The sequence below is a fragment of the Quercus suber genome, unplaced genomic scaffold (assembly GCF_002906115.3).
Source record: "Quercus suber isolate HL8 unplaced genomic scaffold, Cork oak 2.0 scaffold_40, whole genome shotgun sequence".
Taxonomy (NCBI): domain Eukaryota; kingdom Viridiplantae; phylum Streptophyta; class Magnoliopsida; order Fagales; family Fagaceae; genus Quercus; species Quercus suber.
In genome coordinates this window covers 1087755-1111568 of record NW_027069505.1, presented here as the reverse complement: position 1 = coordinate 1111568, position 23814 = coordinate 1087755, and the positions used below count along the sequence as shown (strand labels likewise).

Genomic DNA, 23814 nt, shown 5'->3' with positions numbered 1-23814 from the left:
TTATATGTCATTTTTACCTAAACCTACAATTTTTTCTCTACTATTTATAGTTTATCATATTAAAGTTGTGAACTTATCATTATCATTACTTTTTTATTTACTAATAACCGCTTATTAAGTTAGCAATTTACATATTAAAAAATTCATAAAATAGTTTATAGATTTATCATTTTTCTTTTCTACTTTCCCCCAACTAGTTTGAAAGAAAATTGTCAATTGGAGTTATCGTATTTGTTTATAGAGCTACTTAGAATATCCAAAGTTAAAGGTGGAGATAGATGCCATACCAAGGCGGGCATTGATCAATGGCCAAAAGAGAAGGAAATTTCCCCCCACGAATAACAAGCTCTATGATAGATATAAGATATGATTAAGTTCAGTGTCACAAACTTTTTCACAATTTTACCATAATTTTGCTACGTGCCGACTCGTGTATAGTAAAAATAAAATAATGAATCCATGTAGGTTCATGATTTTACTATTCACGAATCTTCACATAATAAAGTTGTGAAAAAATTTATGGCACTAAACTTACTCATAAGATATATATGAATTTTATTATTTAAATAATATATAATTCATCAACCTTGCTTTTTACCGAACGACCCAAACCAACAACTGCCAAACAAGAAAGAAAAGCCGTTGAAAGTTGAAAAAAAAAAAAAAGCAAATGAATGATAAAAAGCAAACCAACAAACAACAACAACACCACCAAAAAAAAAAAACAAAACAAACAACCAAAAATAAAAAGAGACCACACTTCCTTTCTTCCCCTACCTCTACCGTCCTACTCTCTACTCCTATACCCTACCCCCCAATCCCACACCTCTCCTCTCTCTCTCTCTCTCTCTTTTATATCTCTCTTCTCTCTCTCTTTCTTCTTTCAATTCTGCTCTTCTTTCAATTCTGCATAATACATACAGAGTAGTATATATATATATATGGTGATGGAATCCGCTGCAGATAACCATAGCGCCGACTCCAATTCCGAGGCCGACAACAACATGACCCGACCCATCTCCTCCTCCTCCTCCGCTGTACAGCGAGCCCTTCTTCTGATCCAATCGGACGACTCCGATTCCAAGCTCCAAGCGGCCCGCGAGATCCGACGGCTCACCAAAACATCCCAGCGGTGTCGCCGCCAGCTCTCCGAAGCCGTGAAGCCACTCGTCTCCATGCTCCGAGTCCGAATCGACTCGCCCGAGTCACAGCCCCAACACGAAGCCGCCCTCCTCGCCCTCCTTAACCTCGCCGTCAAAGACGAAAAGTAAGTTCAAATTATTGTTCTTTGCTTCAGATTTCATTCTAGGATATTGCGTAAAACTTTGTTATACCTTTTGTGTTTTTTTTTTTTTTTTTACTTTTTTATTAATATTTAGTTATTTATTTGGAGAAATATAATAATAAGAAGAAGAAAAATAAAAATATCCAACCATAGCCCATGTATACTTTTTCCTCGGATTCATCAATTTGGTTGAAAAAGTTGTGGGGGTTTGGTACGGTGTTCCAAGATTCTGTTGTTTATTCTTTCTCTCTCTTAATGTTTTATATTTTTCTCTTTAATCTTATTGGTTCGTGAGAATATGGGCACGAAAAGATAGACCAACAATGAAGGAAAAACAAATATGCTACATATTATTATTGTTTTCTTTTTTTTCATTTATTCTTCAATATTATTTATAAAAAAAATAAACTTCAATATTAAATATTTGAATATGAAATAAAAATAAATAATGATTGACCTTTTTTCTTATAAATTTGTTACTAGACACGTGGTTTTATTTTTATTTTTATTTTTTAAAGTTGTTATATTTATTGTAGCATAAAATGATTCTATCTATGTTAATTTCAGTCTACTTTTTTTTTTTTTTTTTTGGGTTTGGAAGGAATTGGATGCTTAATAATATAATTAAATAATAATTATGTAGTTGAGACTGGAAAGCGTGATCGGATTCCATGGTGGGTTTGGTTCACATGTTACTCTTCCTTTTGCTTTCTTTTCTTATATCTTGTCTTTCAAGTTATAGTTGTTGTATTATAATGTGTTGTGGGTTCGCTTCTGTTTGCTGATGTAGAAAGTAGAAACAAATCATATACCTTATGTGAGTTTGAAGGGTTCTACCCTTCTTTCCTTTTTTTTTTTCACTTTTAATTTTACCCTTTTGCGTGTTTGAGCGTTTTACTTTTTTTTTTTCAAAGTCGTAGTATTTACTTTCTTTTTCTTTTTTTCTTCTATCTTTCTTTCTTTTTCTTTTTCTTTTTTTGTTCTTTTTTTGGTTCATCCTTCCTCCCTAATTATCATTTCCAGGATAACTTTTTACCCAATTGATCTAAATAAAAGTCGGTCATGTTAACAATTATGAAAAATATTGTGTTCTTAATATGATTTTATACCAACAAAAAAAAAAGTGTGTAATACATACTAAGTAATTAAGGAGAACTATTATGCAGTTCATATGAGATAAGATGATAGAATCGAAGCATCCTAACATTTGAAATTATACTGTATGCATCTTCTTTATAGTTAGTTGACATTTTTTTGATGTTTTTAAACCTCATATCTAACCCATGGAAGTTATGTTCAAGTATTTGTTATGTCGTCAGACTTGTGCATACTTATCCAAGGAGGTATATTTTAGAATGAAAATTCCCGAGTATTTCACTTTATGCCCCATCAACCGCAGAATACCATTCTTTCAACAAAAAAAAAAAAAAAAAAACTGCAGAGTTTCGATCTGCTCTCTCTTGCTTTAAGGTGGATTACATGCAATCTCATATTGGACATCAAGAATTGCATAATAGACAACAATCACATGTTTCCTTGTTAACTTGACTGCTTGGATGATATAAATGATATAATACCTTGCACACTTCTAGCAGATTTTGTAGACAAAATTAATTTAGACAGTGTTCAAAGGAAGTTTAATAAATTAATACTTGTTTTTTACATTGCAGGAATAAGATCAGCATTGTGGAAGCTGGTGCCTTAGAACCCATAATTAGTTTCCTCAAGTCACAAGATTTAAACCTACAGGAGTATGCCACTGCTTCTCTGCTTACTCTATCTGCTTCAACCGTCAACAAGCCAATTATAACTGCTTCTGGTGCCATTCCTCTCCTTGTGCAAATCCTTAAACATGGAAGTCCACAAGCCAGGGCTGATGCAGTAATGGCCCTTTCCAATCTCTCAACACACCCAAATAATCTTCATGTCATTCTTGAAACTGAACCAATCCCGTCAATAGTTAATTTGCTTAAAAACTGTAAAAAATCTTCAAAAACTGCTGAAAAATGCAGTGCTCTCATAGAGTCTTTAGTGGGTTTCGATGAAGGCAGAATTGCTTTGACATCAGAAGAAGGTGGAGTGCTTGCAGTGGTTGAGGTGCTTGAAAATGGCTCTCTCCAAAGTCGAGAGCATGCAGTGGGAGCATTACTGACAATGTGTCAGAGTGATCGATGTAAATATAGGGAACCGATTCTTAGAGAAGGGGTAATACCTGGACTTCTTGAGCTCACTGTTCAAGGAACACCCAAGTCTCAGTCTAAAGCACAAATGCTCTTGCAGTTGCTGAGAGAGTCTCCATATTCAAGATCCGAGCTTCAACCTGACACACTGGAGAACATAGTGTGTAACATTATATCTCAAATTGATGGAGAGGATCAATCCGTAAAAGCAAAGAAGATGCTAGCAGAGATGGTGCAAGTTAGCATGGAACAGAGCTTGAGACATTTACAACAAAGGGCTTTGGTATGCACACCAACTGAGAAGCTGCCTATTGCTAGTTGTACTTCTGAAGTTTCTTCAAAATGATCGATTTGGTTTACACCTTTGTCTTTTCCACATGGGGTTTGTAAAATGTAATTTTCCATAGCATTAAAAAAAAGAAAAAAAAAAGAGAGAGTATAGTAAGGAATGCCAGTCCAGGCCGTCTATGGTGGTATCGGGTGACTGGTAGATGTCAATAAACTTAAAAGGTTGTTTGAAGTTTAAAGCATAATTTTGTAGTTGGTTTGTAAAGGAACTTGCTGTATTAATAGTGTTTTACAAATAGTACAGTTCTTCTTTCTCCATTTGTTTATGTACCATAATTTTTCCTTGTATGATAAGGGTGACCTATGTAGAGTTACAGAAATCATAGCTGAAGTTTCTAAAGTCCATTGACATTTTTGAATTGAAACGCAAGGATTTTATTAACATATGCTCTTAAGATATATCTTAATAAACTATTTTGAAAAGTTTTTTATAAAAAATTGAAAAAACTGTTAAAAAAGTTGGTAACTTTTTTCATTTTTCATGAAAAATTTCTTAAAATTGATGATTAATGTATGCCATTAACCGGACCCAAGAAAAAAGCCCAAATGAAATCACACAGATTCTAATTCACCAGACGAAATCAGTTTTTAAGTCTTTGGAATTTAATATTCAGCTATGACACCATCTGATGGTTATTTGTAAATCATTCGACTCTCATGTGATAAATGATACAGATACAGTAGTTCCTGAGGCTGCTTCTGGTTCAAGATTGATGGGCGTCGGGTCAGCATCTGTTTGTTGTTTGTTGATTGTTGAATTGATCTTTGCTTTGATCAGTGACAAAATTTCACTCAACGTTGGCTTCAATCCTCAATTTTTGTTTTCACTGTAATCGAATTTTCTGGAATCTTTGAAGTATGATTGATTACTGAACGGATAACAATAAAAGTTAGGTAGCCTGACCAAACTAGACTTGTCAGAGGTAAGAAATTCAATTCTTAAAGGTTGCATTCACTTGTCGTAGCAGTTTAACGGTTTGTTAACTTTTTCTTGTGTACAAATCCTAAGGTAGGACTTGACCCACGTCACTCAACTACTTTGTTGTTTCACAGATTTTTATTTATTAGTCTAGACTTTCTGTGGTTCCAGTTTTCACTTTTATTGATTGACATTGTTTTCTTTTCTTTTTTCTTTTTTTTGAGAAACGACATTGTTTTGTTTTAATTGCATTCCATGTTGATTTTGTACCTTATGTTAATTGCATGTATAGGCTTTGGCCATGTGTAGCTCGTGAAAAGCCTTTTGCTGTAATGTTACAACATTGACAATACATTCTATCTCATATTGAGAAATGCCTTAGAAGCATTGAATTTATACTTACACTGGAGGAGAAAATCAAGGAAAAGAAAAGGAATAAATAAATAAAAAAAGTTTAATTACGATTTTGGTCCCTAATTTTGCCTCATGTTTTAAAATGGTTTCTAATGTCTTAAAAGTGCCTAACATTTTGATAATACGTTAAAATAGTCCATGTCATTAAATAGTAGATGAAAAAAAATCTATTCTAAATTACAAATTTTACCTTTTAACTTTGACCAAAACTCAATTTAGTCCTATAACTTTAAATTCGTTTAATTGATAATCTGAGCTTTAAGTTTATTCAATTAAAACATTTTTGTTAACTTCTGTTAGATGTTGCTATTTTAAAAAATGCAGGAAAAACATTTTTAAAAAACATAGATTTTTTTAAGCTCTTCTTTCTGAATTTTCTTCACCTTTTCCAAACTACTACTATCCTATACAGAAAGTGCTTCATCACGTATTGCTTATTATATAAGTTGAATTATTTGCTTATTCTGTGTATTGCTTCTGCCTTCTGTGAAATGAGTCCAAACACTTATAACATTTTTTTTAAAGTAATATCTAATTTTAATAACTTGACTTATACAAAACCATTTCATTTTTCCTATCAAAATAACTCAGCTTATTAGTATGAATAATTTATTCTTTGTTTCCTTTTCAGCCTCACTTTGTACTTGGATTGATTTCTCGGAGTAGTAAGGTAAAAATTATCCACTTAATTTAATTTTCTAAATGATGAATTCTAAATTTGTAGTGTTATATGGACATAAAAGTGAACTGCGGTTATCTAGTGAAAGCCTTTAAGGCAATGGATCGATTTGGTTGGTATTATTAAATTAAATAATTTGTAACTGGGAAATCAACCATGCAATTCAATTCTAAATAAAATCCTATGTTGTAACTAGATAATGAACCCTGCAATTCTGCTGAAACCTATTGTCTAACTGAGATCTTAAGTTTCATTCACTGCTCTATCCACAGGAACAGAGTTGGAGTCTATTTGTTTCATTGTCCATATGTGATATGACAAACCGTAGCTCATCAAATCTGTTGTTCACTAGCATGTTTGTCTGCAATATTCATATGACTTGAAGTTTAGGGGAAGCACCAACATCTTTGGGTTCCAACATTAAAGTTTAAGAGTTGTCAAAATATAACTTGATTATTGATATTCAATTATACACTACTGCCTGTGGACAATAGCAAAAAACACTTTTGTGGGTAGTATCATATAATGCCTAAATTTTGGAGATACTGATGTTATGTTTGTTGGGATTATGCCCTCATTTGACCCTCTGTTTGACAGATTTTGATTATGTTTTTATTTCATAGATTTGACTGTTTTTAACTTGTTTCTTCCCCCTCCCCCTACACCAGGGACATGCAGATAGTGCACTGGAGCAGAAGTACGACAACAATAGATTAGAGGGAGAGATAATCAAGTTATCTTTGTATTTATAAAATTCTATTAAGAGAAAAGACAATGTAGTCCAAAGATGTTGAATACTTTTAATCAGTTATTCAAAATATTGCTAGCTTTAGCTCTTTCATATCTTGCTATTTAATTGAGGTCGTTCAACAATTAAAACATTGAACAACATTTTAAAGTCTCATGTGGTCAGTTTCGATTTTAGCTTTGATTGTATCATATTTAAAGACATAGCCTGTGTGATCTCTTTGGAAAAATTGCAACTTTATGCAATTTAACATTGAAATAATGGGATTCAAATAATCACTCATAGATCAAGTCTTCCATATAAAAATAGTATAAAAAAATGTTCCATATTACCACACATCGCATTACATTTTCTAGGTTCCATATCACCACACACCCAACTTATTGATATTGCCTAACGTGATAATGGAGCCATCAAATATGAGAAAATGGATAAATAAATAAACCACTGAATGTGACAAAAATACAGTCATATTTGATACTGTTATTGCTTAATGTGATGATCAAATCATCAAATGTGAGAGAAAAATAAGGAAACCACTGAATGTAACAAATGTATAGTCACATATGATATTTGCACTAATATGAAGATGGACCCATCAAATGTGTTATAAAATAGAAAAGAAATTGAATTTTTTTTTTTGAAGGCGATAAGAAATTGAATTAAAACTTAAATAGATGAAAAGTTCCAAACAGTTTTAATTTTTGAAGTAGATATCCCCAAAAGTTTAGTTGTGATAAACTTAATGACATTTGAATTTGTGTAGTGGGAGAGTAGACGTTTATCTAAACTCAAGGATTTTGAAAATTGGTAATATGACTTGTTTGCCCCCTAATAATTACAATTAGTTAACTTTTTACCTCTTACATAGTGATAGTTCTTTATTATTGAACCAAGACACTAATCAGTTTTTGGTGTAGACGGGGATTAAATATCATATCTCTTATTTAATCATTAAAAACTTTACCAGTTGAGTTAAATGGAACCTACTTGAACGTGTATTTAAAAGTGGCATAGTGGGCCTCAGCAATAATAATAAAAGTGATATAGAGAAAAGATTAGGATAATGATAAGTATTTCTTTTTTAAAGTATCAGTAATTTGAATTCAAATAGAATATGTTTTTTCTCAAAAAGTTCCCCTAAATATATAGAAAATGTTTGTTTTAATTTTTTTTTAAAAAAAACATATAAAAAAGGTCAGTAAGAGGTGATTTTTTAAATTTAACCGGGGGTGTTTTATTTGGATGAAAAAAAAGCTAAATATTAGGGGAAATAAAAAGGTCAACGTAAAGGGGGAAATGAATGATAAAAAAATGGCTGAAATTTAGGGGAAAAAATGAATGTAAAAGAAATTTTAGGAAAAAAAATGATTGTGAACAGGAAAAAAAAGTACTAAATTTTAATACTTCTTTTTTTGAACATGTATTTTAAATTGGGTGTTTGACATTGTTATCCTTATTTCTAAATGAAGTCATTGTTTATTGGTGTAACGTTATTGACCCTATTCCTAAAACATTTGTAAGAGAAATTATTAGATACTGGATAAATGTGTTTTTGACTTTAAAAAAGTCTAGATTGAGGAGGGGAATTCGGTGGGCAGAGAAAATACTTGAGCCCCACCAATTTTCCCTCCCCTTTTCTCTCCCAACCAAACAACCAAAAAATTGATTTTCTCTCCTATTATTTCTCCCATTTTTTCTATTTTCCCCCCAAATCTCCTTAACCAAATAGGGTATAAAATCTTCAAAAGTTTCTTTCTCAGAATGTCATAAATTTTTGTTCACAACAATGGCCAGCATATCTATTGATCACATAGAAGAGGAATGTCCAAAGACCACATGCAAAACCAATTATGACTCTGGTCTTTTCTCATCCCCTTCAACGGTAACTATCGCACAAAAGGTTAGTCAATAAAAAATTAGTGTTCCTCTTCCTCTCTCTCTCTTTTCTCAAATGTAAAGATGTCTTTTAAAGGCGCATTTGTAAAAATTGCTGCAAAACAAAATTTTGGGTTTAAAATGAACCTTTGTAAAAAAGCTAAGAAAGCTATAAGGAGTTGTTGTTGTTGTTGTTGTTGTTGTTGTTGCAAAACAGCGTTTTGGGTTTTAAAAATGTACTTTGAGGCTTTCAAATTGTCTAACTAAACGGATACTAAGTGTTACACCTAGAAGAAATGTTCCTCATTGTTACATAAACATTATAGGATATGATTTCTAAGAAGAGTTCGAATTTAGTAAGAATGGAGTGTAAAACCCATATTTTACACCATCCATTAAAAGATTGTCACATTAGTTTTTTACTTAAAGTTCAATACATCATATCATACATAATAATATCTCAATAAATTCTCAATATGATTGAATTTTCAAATGGAAATTAGAATTAATTGTGTATGGTTGTACTTATTCTTTATATTTATTTGCAGTTCATTGCAGAAGTCATTGGTACCTTTTTTGTGATATTTGCTGGCTGTGGATCAGTTGTTGTGAATAAGATTTATGGGTCGGTCACATTTCCAGGCATTTGTGTGACATGGGGTTTGATTGTGATGGTCATGATTTATACTGTTGGTCATATCTCTGGAGCTCACTTTAATCCAGCAGTCACTATTAGTTTCGCCATCTTTCGCCGATTCCCTTATAAACAGGTAATTTTCTTCTTAAGGGTCCACCTGAATATTATGTTGAAATTCGCTATCTCACCCTAATTGTTTTGGATTATACTCGATCAATTACAATTTATACTCTATCAATCACACACTCTAAATAAAAACAAGGTTTTTAAAAATAGATATATACATATAATGCATTTTTCAATTAGGAGGAGCTAATTGAGTTACAAGGCCATTGACTATAACATTATAAAAAGGAATGTATTAACTATTTTTCATGCAAATTAAAATTGCTTCCCATATAAATCAAACATTTAGGCCACAAGAATTCACCCACATTCTCTAATTATAGTATATAGACCATGCATATACTTTCTCATCCCCAATTTAGATTCTAATTTATTGTAAATGCTTAGGAGTAATTGACAATAATAATATTTTTCCTCTAAATGTGACAGGGAACAAATGCCACAATAGTTGTGGCATAATATCTATAGATACATAATATATGATTTGCCAATGTATGCTGCAGGTTCCTCTATACATACTAGCTCAACTAATGGGATCAATTCTTGCTAGTGCTGCTTTGACTATAGCGTTTCATATAACCCCTAAAACTTACTTTGGAACTGAACCAGTTGGATCGAACGGCCAATCCTTATTTCTGGAAATTGTGATATCCTTCCTCTTGATGTTTGTCGTCTCTGGTGTTGGCACAGACGACAGAGCAGTATGTACTCCAAATACACCTTAATATTTTTGTTACTTTACACACTGTAATTTCATTTTTCATTGTCATGCATAAAATACTAAACTTTCTCCTTTTTCAAAGTGCTTGTCTGAGTGGTTGGGTACTCGGTTTCAAGGTACTTGTCTCAGGTTCAACTGAGTGTACTCCTCAGTTCGAGTTTGGGTACCTGCACTTTGAAAAAACTCCATGAACCAGTGATTTAGGGCCCACCGGTCACGAATAGTGATTAATCTTTGGTTGTAAGTTTTGAGAATACACTGTGGAAAATAAATAAATAAAAAAAAAAAAAAACTCTCTCATTTCCGAAACACATAAAATACTACTTATTAAGTTTGTTGATTGTTATCATGATAACGTGTTGATTTAGCAGTTGTGAGAAAATATTGTATTTATAATATTACCCATTTTTATATGCTCATTTTTTAAGACTCGAAACAGAGGATGAGAAAAAGTTTCAATTTGGCGACAACTGCTCTTCCAATTTTCCCCTTATTTTTTATTATCTAAGTGTCGCGTTTGGTAAAGGCTCTTTTGTTTAGCATTTTAAATTATTTGCTTATAAACAGTTTTAATTTTTTTTTTTCTCCATAAAATTATATTTTGATCAAAACTACAATTAAACACATTTGTAAGTCAATAAATTCCATTTATTTCATGTCTTTTGTTTTTGTTTTGTTCAACAGACACCTGGAGTAGGAGGGCTTGCCATTGGAATGACCATAGTATTGAATGTCTTCGTTGCGGGGTAATTCACTATTTTGTGATAATGAGTAGTGATCTACTATTAAATGTCTTCGTCCATTAGGGACAAAATTTAGTTACAAAATTGGTTATAATCTAAAATTATAATATTACTTAATAAAATAAATATTATTATATATTTTGAAAACTTAATTGTTAAATTACATGCTTTTTACGCTCTACAAAATTGGTTGTACGCTAATATTACAATCTTACTCAATAAAATAAATATTACTATATATTTTGAAAATCTAACCGTTGAATTGCATGTTCTTTACGCTCTTAATACTCATGTCAAATTTTGTGTCAATCGGATATTATTTACTATATTATTTCTAAACTTATATTTTACGCATAATTTTAAACTATAAAAATTTGCAATTTAAACAATTTATTGATGACATAACTATAGATCTTTAATTTTCTAAAAATTTTGCAAGCATGAAGAATATAAGAAGAAGATGTAATTCAATGGTGAATTTATCAAAATTCACCTCCAATAAAAAGATATTGAGTAAGATTGTAGCCTAAGGTTACAACTAATTTTGTAACTAAATTTTTTCCATTCATTATTGTGATAATGAACAATAATTATACTAATACTATTAAATGTCTTTGGTGCTTTCAATAATTTGATGATGCATTCAGAGATTTAGTTAAAGAGACACTTAATATAACAAAACATTAGGAAAAAAAAAAGAACTAAATATCAAAATGTCACAAAAAAATTTAAGTCGAAAATGATTGTTCCTTAAGTAAACTGAGGTCCTTATTGTGGGTTCTAGTTAGCTTAACTAATAAAGTTTCTAATAGTTGAATAAAAGATTTAGGGTTCAATCCTCACTTACACAAAAAATCGATTGGTGTCTTGGTCTAATAATATCTATCATCAGGAGCGGATGCTATAGATTAAAACTCATTAGAGCTATCATCTAAGGTCTTTATTATTTTTATTTTTTAATTTTTAATTATAAGGTCCTTATTTCTAATTGAAAAAGTAAAGTCCCATATTTTTAATTGGAAAGCACCTCACACTCAAAATTTGATTTTCTTCATTTTTTTTTCCTGGTTAATAAAATTTTCTTATGTTGCGTAACTAAAAGAAAACGTACACAAAAGAAAACTTCAAGTCTTGAACCAAAAACCACACAAAAACACTATTCTTATTTTTTTTTTCTTTTCGAATTTTTTTAACACCATGACATAGTTGTTAAATGTTAAGTCAACGTGGATATATCATAAAATTATTAGATTATATATATCATATTACTTACTCTAATGTGTGTCCTAAATTTACGGATTTTGGTTTTTTTTTTTTTAAAATTTATTATTGCACTTTTAGTTTAATTTATAATATAGGAATATATAAAACTAAATATGTTTAACTTTTGGTTAACCTTATAATATTGTGTCACATAAACTTTTGAGACCTCAAAAATTTATAAATAATTTATTTTTATAACATTTTTTTTAAATAAAAGAAACAACGATTTCAGAATTTTTGCATTTAACTATTTTCAACAATAAATGTAAGAAACTAAGCCGATTTGACAACTGCCATTCATAGTTGGTTTGTCACAACTCACAAGTCTTTTCTTTTTAACTTGTTTGTTTATATCAAATTTTTAAAACTTTGGTAAACTTTAACTAATGTTCAAAAATTAAGTAATCTGGAAAAATTTGCTTCTAAACAGTAAACACAATTTAAATCGACAATTTTCAAAAGCAAATATATATGGATAAAGTTTAACTACAAAATTAGTTGTAATTTAAGACAACAACTTTACTCAATAAAATAAACATTATTACATATTTTGAAAATCTAACCGTTAAATTACATGTTCTTTACGCTCTTAATACACATATCAAATTTTATATCAATCGAATATTATTTACTATATAATTTACAAGCTTATATTTTATGCATAATTTTAAATTACAAAAACTTGCAATTTAAATAATTTATTGATGACATAACTATTAATATTTTATTTTCTAGAAATTTTGCAAGTATGGAAGATATAAGAAGAAAATATAATCCAATAGTGAATTTGTTAAAATTCATTTCTAATAAAAATATATTAAGTAAAATTATAACCTAAAATTACAACTAATTTTGTAAATAAACTTTTTCATATATATATTTCTTTAGACATGCTGCTAACACAATTTAGAACAAAATGATTGCAGGCCAATTTCAGGAGCTTCAATGAATCCAGCAAGGAGCATTGGGCCTGCTATTGTAAGGCGTACCTATACAGGATTATGGGTGTACATAGTTGGGCCAATTATTGGAACAATCACTGGAGCACTTGCTTATAATCTAATCAGATTCACAGACAAGCCTCTTAAGGAGTTAGCTCGGAATGGGTCATCATTCATCAGAGGTACTCCAGTATAGCTAATTGCTAAAAACCCGCGGAGACAATTCTTGTGCCACAGATTTTTTCACAACCCTTATGTCAATGATTGTGAATGATGAATAAAAGACAATGTATTTTTGTCAAAGCGATTAGTAATCGCTCACAATTTTTCATGTATGTCTGAATTATGACAAAAACTGTAGTCCAAGAATAAAGTAAAATTATTTTATTATATCTCAGTATTTAAAAATTCAAGAGTAAATTGCAAATTACACTTCTAAAATTTGGGGGTATTTGAATTTTACATTCTCAAATTCTGAAACTTTAGGGTGTAAAATTCAAACACTCTTAAAATTTATGTAATGATTTTTCATGAGTTGGGTTCAAGTTACACCTGGTATAACTTTGCAAGAGTTACACACTTTTTAAACCGTTGATTCCTATTAAATCTAATGGTAGATAAAAAGTAGTAATCAAGTCATTAACTCCCTCCAACAACTTATTGAATGTTTTGTCTCCTTATAAAAAAACTTCTTAAACCTTTTTTTTTTTTTTTTGGTAAACTAAAACTTCCCTTTCTTTACTATAATTTTCTCACCACACTAACGTATAATTGATTTTGTCCCTTTTTGTCAACATAAACATATATCTTCCCAGTTCCCACTGTAAGCTCCCGCACTAAGTCTACAGAAAAAAAATATATATATATATATATATATATAAATACAAACCCAGGAGTGAGTTTAGGAATTGGGAGTAGCCTCTTAAGGAGTTAGCTCGGAATGGGTCATCATTCATCAGAGGTACTCCAGTATAGCTAATTGCTAAAAACCCGCGGAGACAATTCTTGTGCCACAGTTTTTTCACAACCCTTATGTCAATGATTGTGAATGATGAATAAAAGACAATGTATTTTTGTCAAAGCGATTACTGTGAATGATGAATAAAAGACAATGTATTTTTGTCAAAGCGATTAGTAATCGCTCACAATTTTTCATGTATGTCTGAATTATGACAAAAACTGTAGTCCAAGAATAAAGTAAAATTATTTTATTATATCTCAGTATTCAAAAATTCAAGGGTAAATTACAAATTACACTTCTAAAATTTGGGGGTGTTTGAATTTTACATTCTCAAATTCTGAAACTTTAGGGTGTAAAATTCAAACACTCTTAAAATTTATGTAATGATTTTTCATGAGTTGGGTTCAAGTTACACCTGGTGTAACTTTGCAAGAGTTAAACACTTTTTAAACCGTTGATTCCTATTAAATCTAATGGTAGATAAAAAGTAGTAATCAAGTCATTAACTCCCTCCAACAACTTATTGAATGTTTTGTCTCCTTATAAAAAAACTTCTTAAACTTTTTTTTTTTTTTTTTGGTAAACTAAAACTTCCCTTTCTTTACTATAATTTTCTCACCACTATAATTGATTTTGTCCCTTTTTGTCAACATAAACATATATCTTCCCAGTTCCCACTGTAAGCTCCCGCACTAAGTCTACAGAAAAAAAAAAATATATATATATATATATATAAATAAATACAAACCCAGGAGTGAGTTTAGGAATTGGGAGAGTGCTATACCGGCATATACTAATTTTTGGTGTTTGCCAATTGATATGGAGATCAGGTGAGGTATGGCACTTAGCAAACACCGAAAGTTAATCTCTGTTAGATTTATGGTTAAGTGATTAAATTCATTATTTCCTAATAGCTTAAACTTTTGGGACAATTAGTAATTTAACATAGTATCAGAGCAGGAGATCCTGAGTTCGATCCCTGACTTTACTCTACCTCCTATTTAAAATATTAAATTCCCACTTGTTGGGCCCCCACTTATTAAAGGGAAGTTTAAGCCCACAAGTGTTAGATTTATGGTTAAGTGATTAAATTCATTATTTCCTAATAGTTTAAGCTTTTGGGATAATTGATAATTTAACAATCTCCATAGCAATTGGCAATTGGCAATCCATTCTACCAAATATTAAATATATTATTTTAGGTATAAATTGTAAAAATAGAGTTAGATGCATGAAGATTCAAGCATAACGTAGAGAGAGAGAGATATAGAGAGAGTTTTTCAAATGGAGGGGTTCATGAATGTCCAGCAGATATGTGAGAGAGAGAGAGAGTAGAGAGAGGAGGGGGGGGGGTAAAAGAAGAAGAAGACATTGGTGAGTGGAGGAAAGAATTTAATAATTGATTTTTTTAAGAAGGTAATTTAATGACTTTAATGATATTAGATCTGACATGGCAGTAGTGATTTCTTAACCATTAGATCTAATAAGAATATATAGCTTAAAAAATGTGTAACTTTTATGGAGTTACACTAGGTGTAACTTGAACTCATCTCGTTTTTCATTTTATATATATATATATATATGATTTAGAATTTAATTAGTTTTAGATTCTTTTGATTTTCACATCTAATAAATCACTGGTCACAAAAATTAAAAACTTAGATGAACATATGGCGAAAATTAGACTCCAATTGAAATTCAAGTTAGAATCTAATTGGATTTGGACTTTCAATTTTTGCACTCAATAATTCACTTGACATAAAATTAAAAATTAAATAAGACACATAGCACAAAATTGAGAATCTAATTAAATTTTAATTGGATTTTATTTGAGTTTTGGCTATATATATATATATATATTTATTGTAGGGTGAGGATTTGTGGCCCAAGCCCAAAACAATGAATTTGTAGAGTATGGGTGAAAGAGCTATGTTGATTATGGGATCAACAACAACTAATCACAACCCTCAAACACAAACCAACATGAATTTATACGTAAAGAATGGGTATCCGAAGAGCTATATTATTGATTATGTGGTGAATACAGATATTAGGGTTACAATAAAGTTCTTATTCTTTTCTTCTCTCTTCTTCCTCTTTTTCGTTAGGAGCTTTTTTCCTTTATATAATCTCCCTTATCCTCATCTCCATCGTCCACTTGTACCTCATCCGTGAGTCTACTCGAGTATATGTCATGTCAAGATCTCCTTTAACTTTGCGTGAGTGGCGGTAGGTGAGGATACACTGTTCAGGGATCTTTTCCACATAAATGAGGCCAGAAAAGTTACTGCAGAGCATTAAATATGGTGGTAGCAGCTTTCCTTTTAGATATTTCTTCATCCTTATCGTCTCCAAGTATACTCAGAACTTATCTTGATCAGGAGGAGTCCTCGGAAGATCATCTTGACCTTTTATACGTTCAGTTGATCCATACTATTCGCATCAGAGGAATATAACCTCTTCGGACAGAAGGCGATCTCTTCGGATTGTAATCACTTTTCTCTCTAGGGGTCCATCTTCCAGATGGGCCTTGCCCTTACCATCTCCTTCTTCTCAGACGCACAGTAATCCTCATATGGGCTCTCGGCCCACTATGTTAGATTGAGTCTTTTTCCCCCCACATATATATATTAGCCAAGCATCATTTAATAACTATTTATGTAGTGATTTTCTAGTATATACCCAAACATATCTCATCTTTTTTTTTTTTTAGAGAATAACATACTCATCTTATCTTCAAATTAAGAAGCTAGAAACATATCACCACACACCCTTGGCACGATGGTCATTCTACAAGTATAAGTGCTTATGAGGTGTGGAGGGCAATAGTCGAGGTTCAAGTTTCCAAAAGTGATATTCATACAAATATACACTTAAATTAGGTTATAGTAGAATTTCTATATTGTAAATATATAAATAAAAATAAAAATAAATAAAAACTAGAAACATGAAAAGTTTTCTCTACTTTCATAAAGAGTGTACTTAAGGTGTGTTTGGATACCGCTTATTTGCTGAAATCTAAAAATTTATTACTAAAAACACTGTAGCAAAATAATTTTTAAAGGTGTGAATAGTAGTGTGGGACTCAAATTTACCTAGAAATCTGTGTTTTGCTAAGTTTGGTGGTCCGTAAATAGTACCAATGGGACCCACTAAAAAAATGCAAAACACACAGATTGAGCAAAATGCCCAATCCAAACTCACGCTTATTGTCTTCTTCTTCTTCTTTTTTTTTTTTTTTTTTGAAAATACTAAGTATTTTTTAACACACATATGGGGAGAAGTGAGAAAGTTTTTTAAAAGAATTTACAGTGGTGTATATTCAAAATGGCCTAACTCTTAAATACACAGCACAGACTTTAAGCTTATAGTCATTAATTCGTCAAAGATTTGGCATGAACATGGCACCATAATCTTTTAAAAAAAACAAAATAGAAATCAATATAATAATTTAATTTTTTTTTTTTAAAGAGACAACATGCTAGTAAGTTGTGAATGAAAATGAGAATTGAAAAAATGATGAGAATTGCCTAGTGCATTTAAAATTTTGATGTCTGATTAAGTGATTCTTATTTGGCATGAACGTGGCACCATAATCTTTAAAAAAAAAAAAAATCAATATAATAATTTGATTTTTTTAAAGAGACAACATACTAGTAAGTTGTGAATGAAAATGAGAATTGAAAAAATGATGAGAATTTCCTAGTGCATTTACAATTTTGATGTCTGATTAAGTGATTCTTATAATGCCATATTAGTCAAAGCAAAGGGCGGAAATAAATGGTTTCCTTTGCTCTCAAAAAAAAAAAAAAAAAAAAACTAATTATATTCTCTTCTGAAAAATGCTATATCCACAACATTTTCACAACAAATTTTAGGTGACATTGTGACAGGTTTTTGCTTGCTATTATTAGTGGGAAAGAAAGTAATTTAAATTAAAGCACTTCTCTTCTCTTTTTTATGTATTAAGAGGGAATACTAACTTCTGAGCACGTGCTAGTATTGAGTCCTCTAAGTTTTAGGTTTGTTCAATTATGGCCTCACTATCAATTTCTATTAAATGTTGTCATTAAGTGTCCCAATTTTGTTTTTTTATTAAAATAATTCAACTAAAAAATTAAATTCATTATTTTAAAAATCCAGAAAAAAATTTAATTTATTTTAAGTTCTTTCCGAATTTTCTTCAACTACTGCTATCCTATATATACAGAAAGTATAGTGACTGTTAACTGCTTCATCACAATTCGCTTGACGGTAGAAATAGAGAAAGGTCTGCATGTGAGGGAGAGAGAGATAAGTATTTAGATGGGTTTGTTCAAGGTTAGTATTCATGAGCTTCTACCGATGCTTTGTTCAAGGTTGTTATCAATTGGAGATCTACCTATGGTTTGATGATGGAGTCAGGAATGTTCGCTTGGGGGGCTGAGTCATAGTGTTGACACAATAATTATAATTCATAAATCTATTGAAAATTTCACCATTATTTTGAGCATTATCAACCCATCATTATTCATATTATTAAAATTTTCTTATATTTTATTTTATTTTAATGAATTATTTGGCACCTAATTTCAAATCTCAAAAAATAAACTTAAAAATAATGGATGATATACTAACCAGAAGAGAAATGTAATATAGTAATATACCATCATTTAACTATAGAAAAAAAAAATGAACACAACCTTAATAAACAAAGCATATTCTTAAAAATCTAAACACCAATACAAACTTTTATGTTTTTGTTTGGCCGTGTTGAGAATATTGGGATGAGATGAATTAATAAGAAATAAACAATCGGTTGGTAGTACCATAGAGGAAAACAAGCAAAAGCACCTGTAGGCACTAGTTTCCTTAATAGTGAGAATGAAAAGGGAAAAGTAAAGTTATGTTTTTAAATGATTAATGGGTTGACATCTATGCTATTTGGAGAGAGTAGTTATTGACCATTGGATTAATTACAAGTATTTGAACAATTGAAAGGGCCAAGTATTATTCTCACGCAGTAATCATGGGGTAAAATTTTCTTTACGATTCTCACAATCCTTCTTTTTTTTCTTTTTTTTTTTGAGGAAAAGGTAAGTCAACTTTATTAAAATAAATCAGACTGAAATACATCAACTAAGTCTTGTGATAGTTCTTCTAATCACACATCTGTATCAGCAGCTAAAACTGCTCTTTTTGCAAGAGAGTGGGCCAACATATTGCCCCCCCTACGTGTATGCATGTGAGGGAGAGAGAGACAAGTATTTAGATGGGTTTGTTCAAGGTTAGTATTCATGAGCTTCTACCGATGCACACATACATTAATTATGAATCCCATACATTTTCTCACAATCCTTTTAAAAATAAATAAATAAATATTTTTGAAATATGAGTGTTTATTCATAGCTTTCTAAACCACCAAACATTGCAACTCAGCAGGAAGACTTTGGATTTATATTAATTCTCTTTATTTATCTTCTCCTATTAGTTATCCCTTCATTTTCTTCTCCCAAAAAAAAAAAAAAAAGAAAGAAAATAATTATCCCTTCATTTTATCTATATGTTAGTTGAAGTATTTTGAACTAAGTTGGATTGGACTGTAACCTACTTTTATATCCGTAAGAATTCTATTTGCTTCAGGAAAGAATTCATTAGATTTGTGTAATAAAAGTCTAGCTTTAGTCCTTTAACTGATGTATATATGATCATTAATGAGATATTTTCTAAAACCTTAGCAAGAAATTGCTACAAGATGTTTGGTCTTCCTAATTTAAGATATGTAAAGAAAAAATGTTGATGTCAAATCAAATTAAAGTAAAAAAGAAAAAGAAAAAAAGGAGCTGTAATAAAGTAGAGCTAAAGTAAAATAAATGAGTTTGTTCAAGGTCTGCTGAGTGATGGGATTCATAATTAATGTATGTGTGTATGCAACATGAAACTATATTTTTATGTGTGAGTTATTAGAAAAATAATAATAGTTGTGTGTCAAAAGGAGCTTTTTTTTTTCCTATTTTGGATTTTAAAAAAAGCAAATAGTGGTAAAATACTTCACTCTCTCTCTCTCTCCTTGTGTGTGTGTATAAGTATGTGGTTAAATGATTAAATTTATTTTTTCCTAATAGTATAAACTTTTGGAAGAATCAATAATTTAACATGGTGTCAAAGCATGAGATCCTGAATTAATGACTGTCTCCTCTACTCTACTTCCTATTTAAAATCTCACATGTTGGGAGTACCCTCAAATCGAAAATGACATCCTCAGCATAAATGGAGCCGCTAATTCTCTAACTCCATGAAATCTATGTTGTCAAATTTAGCAACTTCAAGCTCAAATCTAGAATCACTTCCCCAACTTACATCAACCTTTGTCTCGTTGTTTCATTCCCCTCTCTCCTCACCCAAATCTTCCAAACACTAATTTGCTCCCTCCCTTCAAGCACCCTACAACGTCATTTGTGGCATCCCTGTACACTACCTCCTTCGCCCAATCCAACCTACATTTTGATCTCCAGCCAAAGCCTAAGGCTCATGCTTTGCAAAGAAATCAAGATTACGGCACTTCCAAATCCATCGAAACATTTTCTTCAAAGAATAAACCTGCATAATCGTCAAGGATCTCATTATCGATGGTTCTGTTGGATTGGAAAAGAAGAGCTTAAAAAATATTTTATCAAAAAACCCATCTCAAATGGTACTCCCTCTCTCTGTAATTTGTTTTTCTTTTACAAAGCAAACACCTAGCATTCAGATCTTTGGTTTTTGAGGTTTTTATGATCTATCTCAAATTTTGCCTCTAGCTTGTTGTGGGTCTGATTATGGGTTATCTATTTATTTGCACACCAATTTGACGAAATTTGAGTTAAGTTTTTTAATTTTTATTGGGTTTTCTATGTTTGTGATTTCTAGGTTTTTTGTGAGGTTCATTACTTCAATATTACAATCAATTCTTTATTTTTCTTCAATTTGATAATATCTTCTGTGTATATGATAGTGGGGCTTCAATGTATTGGTTGTTGTGAGGGGAAAGGCCCAATCTAACGTAGTGGGCTTGGGGCCCCATTTGAGGACTACTATGCGTCCGAAGAGAAAAAACTGTTAGGGACAAAGTCCATCTGGAAGAAGAAGAAGGATGGGTATAATCCGAAGAGGTCGCCATCGGTCCGAAGAGGTCCTATTCCTCATATACGAATAGTATTGATTAATCGAACGTTTAGAAGGTCCAAATGATCTTCCTAACATCCCTACTGATCAAGATAAGCTCTGAGTATATCTGAAGACGATAAGAATGAAGAAATATCTAAGGGAAAAGCTGCTACCACCATATTAAATGCACTGCAGCAACTTTTCTGGCCGCATTTATGTGGAGAAGACCCCTGCATAAGGTAACCTCATCTACGACCACTCACAAAAAGCTGAGGAAGATACATGACATGACATGCACTCAAGTAGGTACCTAGATAAAGAACAAGTGGATGATGGAGATGGAGGGAGAGGATGCTATATAAAGAAGAAGGGCTCCTAAAAAAGGGGGAGGTTTTTTTATTGTAACCCTAAGAGTGGTAACCTGTATTCAATTTATCATAAGTCTCTTCGGACGTGAACTTACTTAGTCTTTACGTGTACATTTATGCTAGTATATACTTGTATGTTGTGATCAACTGTTGTAAGCTCCATAATTAACCTAGCTCTATCATCCACGCTCTACAAATTTATTGTTTTTGGGTTTGGGCCACAAATCCTAACCCTACAGTTATAATATTCAAGGTTGTTTGAATCTGTGAAGAAATTTTATGTTCAAATCTATATGTAATGGGTTTGTGTTCTTCCCATTTGAAAATAAAATTAATTTTATATATTTTTAGTTTTTATCTTTTAAAAAAATATTTTTATTAGTTTTATGGATTTTTATTATTTTAAAAAATAAAACATTTACTTAACAACAACATCTAACGAAAGTTGCTGAAGATGCTTTAATTGAATAAACATGAATCTTAGGCTGTGTTTGGTTCCCGTAAAATATTTTTCGGAAAATAAAGAAATGCTATTTTCGAGAAAGGAAAATATTTTCAAGTGTTTGGTTGTATTATGAAAATTGTTCTAGAAAATATTTTCAAGTGTTTGGTTCTATTCTAAAAATGCTATTTTCCTACAAATTTTTCACATTTTCTCAGCATCCAAACAAATTTTATTACAGAAAATTTCAAAATCACAGCCAAATACCCATCACTTGCAACCACCAACAACAACCCACAACCACCAAAATTTATACCCACCACCGAAACTCCAATTCAACCCATGGCAGCAAACTCGGCAATCAAAAGCCACAACCGACGACAAGTAAGCAAAAGCCACGACCCACAGCAAGTGAACTCCAGCGAGCGAAAGCCATGACCGACAGCAACAAACCCAAGCAAGCAAAATGTCACCTTCAAGATCGGAGAGGTGGGTCTTGGGTGTTTGTGGATCGGTGATGAGGGAGGGGTGGATCGATTGGATGATCAGTGATGAGGGAGGGGTGGGTTGGTGACATTGAGCGGTGACGTCTAGATAGCCCAGATCGGGAGAAGAAGCGTTGAAAAAAAAAAAAAAGCTTGGCTGGTGCGTGATCTGGGCGGTGGGGGCGGCACGATCTGGGCTGGCCGAAGCTTGGCTGGCCGGAGGGGTGTGCTCTCTCTTCTTGCTCTCTCCCTCTCTCTCTCTCTCTCTTTGTCTATGTTTTTCGAAATCCATTTGAAGTGAAAATAAAAGTATAAAACCATTTCCAGGGTCAAAGGCTCATTTTACAGGTCAAATGAAATGATTTTCCGAAAAATTATATTTTCAATTTTTCGTAGTTGCCAAACACGTGGGTCAGATGGAAAATAATTTCCTAAAAGTGTTTACCACCAAAACAAACGCACCCTTAGAGAAAATAATTGAACAATTGTATGGTCAAAATTAGGGGACTAATTTGTAATTTTAGCCAAAAATCTAACATGGCAAGATGGTGATATTAGAATAATAATCTTGAAGACACGTGACATGCCACACAGCCTTTATTATTAGGTAAAAAAAAAAAAAAAAAAAAAAAAAAAAAAAAAAAATAGATGGTGATATTAGAATAATAATCTTGAAGACACGTGACATGCCACACAGCCTTTATTATTAGGTAAAAAAAAAAAAAAAAAAACAATTCACATGCATTTACTGAACTCCTTGGCAAGAACAAAGCCCCATTTGATCGTCTCCCCTGTGAGCCACAATTCGAGAAGAAGAGAAAGAATAGTGAGAAACATCCAGAAGAGTGAGATATATTAAAATAAAATTGGGTACTTTTTTAATATTAAAAAAATTAGATAGTATAAAACAATAACGCTTGTGTAGAAGCAAAATTTATGTCATTCTGTAAGAGGTTAAAAACAATTTTACAAAGGACAATGAACAGAATGACCAACTTGATAACAAAAATAAATTTTAAAATATGGACTTGACAAAAAAATTAGAGACATAAATAAAATTCATTCAAATTAATGGGTGTAATTTATATTTTATCAAGAAAAAAAGTCATGATTACATGAAATAAACATATGGAGACATAGAAGTAAAGAAAAAATCGATAAATTAGGTTAGAATACATTGCAAAAACTAGAGTTAAACACCATTAGTATATTATTAATGTCATCTCTTGTTTCTAAGAATATTATGCATTTATGCAAAGTTTTCTTGCAAAACTAAAATCATATGATGATTAAAACATTCTCTAACCTACAACATCTCAGTCTATCAAAAAAATAAAACTTACAACATCTCAAACTTCCAAAAAGAAAAGGTTTATATATTCAACTAAATAAGAAAATTAAACCAAAATATCTTTACTAGATCTCATTTCCAATAGCATTTTTGTACATTACACGGGTTTGCAACCAATTTATCTATATATATTCGAATAAAACTATGAGATTTCACAATCATGAATAGAAAAAAAAAAAAATTTATAAGGTCAACAGAAA

At 31.3% G+C, this 23814-nt stretch overlaps 2 protein-coding genes across 2 annotated transcripts; both read left to right on the top strand.

Annotated features, from left to right (window-relative positions):
- The first annotated feature begins 703 nt into the window (after positions 1-703).
- Positions 704-4071, top strand: LOC111995213 (U-box domain-containing protein 4). Its single transcript, XM_024027129.2, has 2 exons — positions 704-1267; positions 2956-4071. Exons 1-2 carry the CDS (start codon positions 942-944, stop codon positions 3809-3811), a joined length of 1182 nt encoding a protein of 393 aa, XP_023882897.2. The 5' UTR covers positions 704-941; the 3' UTR covers positions 3812-4071.
- Positions 4072-8329: 4258 nt separating this feature from the next.
- LOC111996152 (probable aquaporin NIP-type) lies at positions 8330-13272 on the top strand. Its single transcript, XM_024028106.2, has 5 exons — positions 8330-8476; positions 9000-9221; positions 9718-9915; positions 10620-10681; positions 12868-13272. The coding sequence occupies exons 1-5, from the start codon at positions 8363-8365 to the stop codon at positions 13076-13078; spliced, it is 807 nt and encodes a 268-aa protein (XP_023883874.2). The 5' UTR covers positions 8330-8362; the 3' UTR covers positions 13079-13272.
- Positions 13273-23814: the final 10542 nt, after the last annotated feature.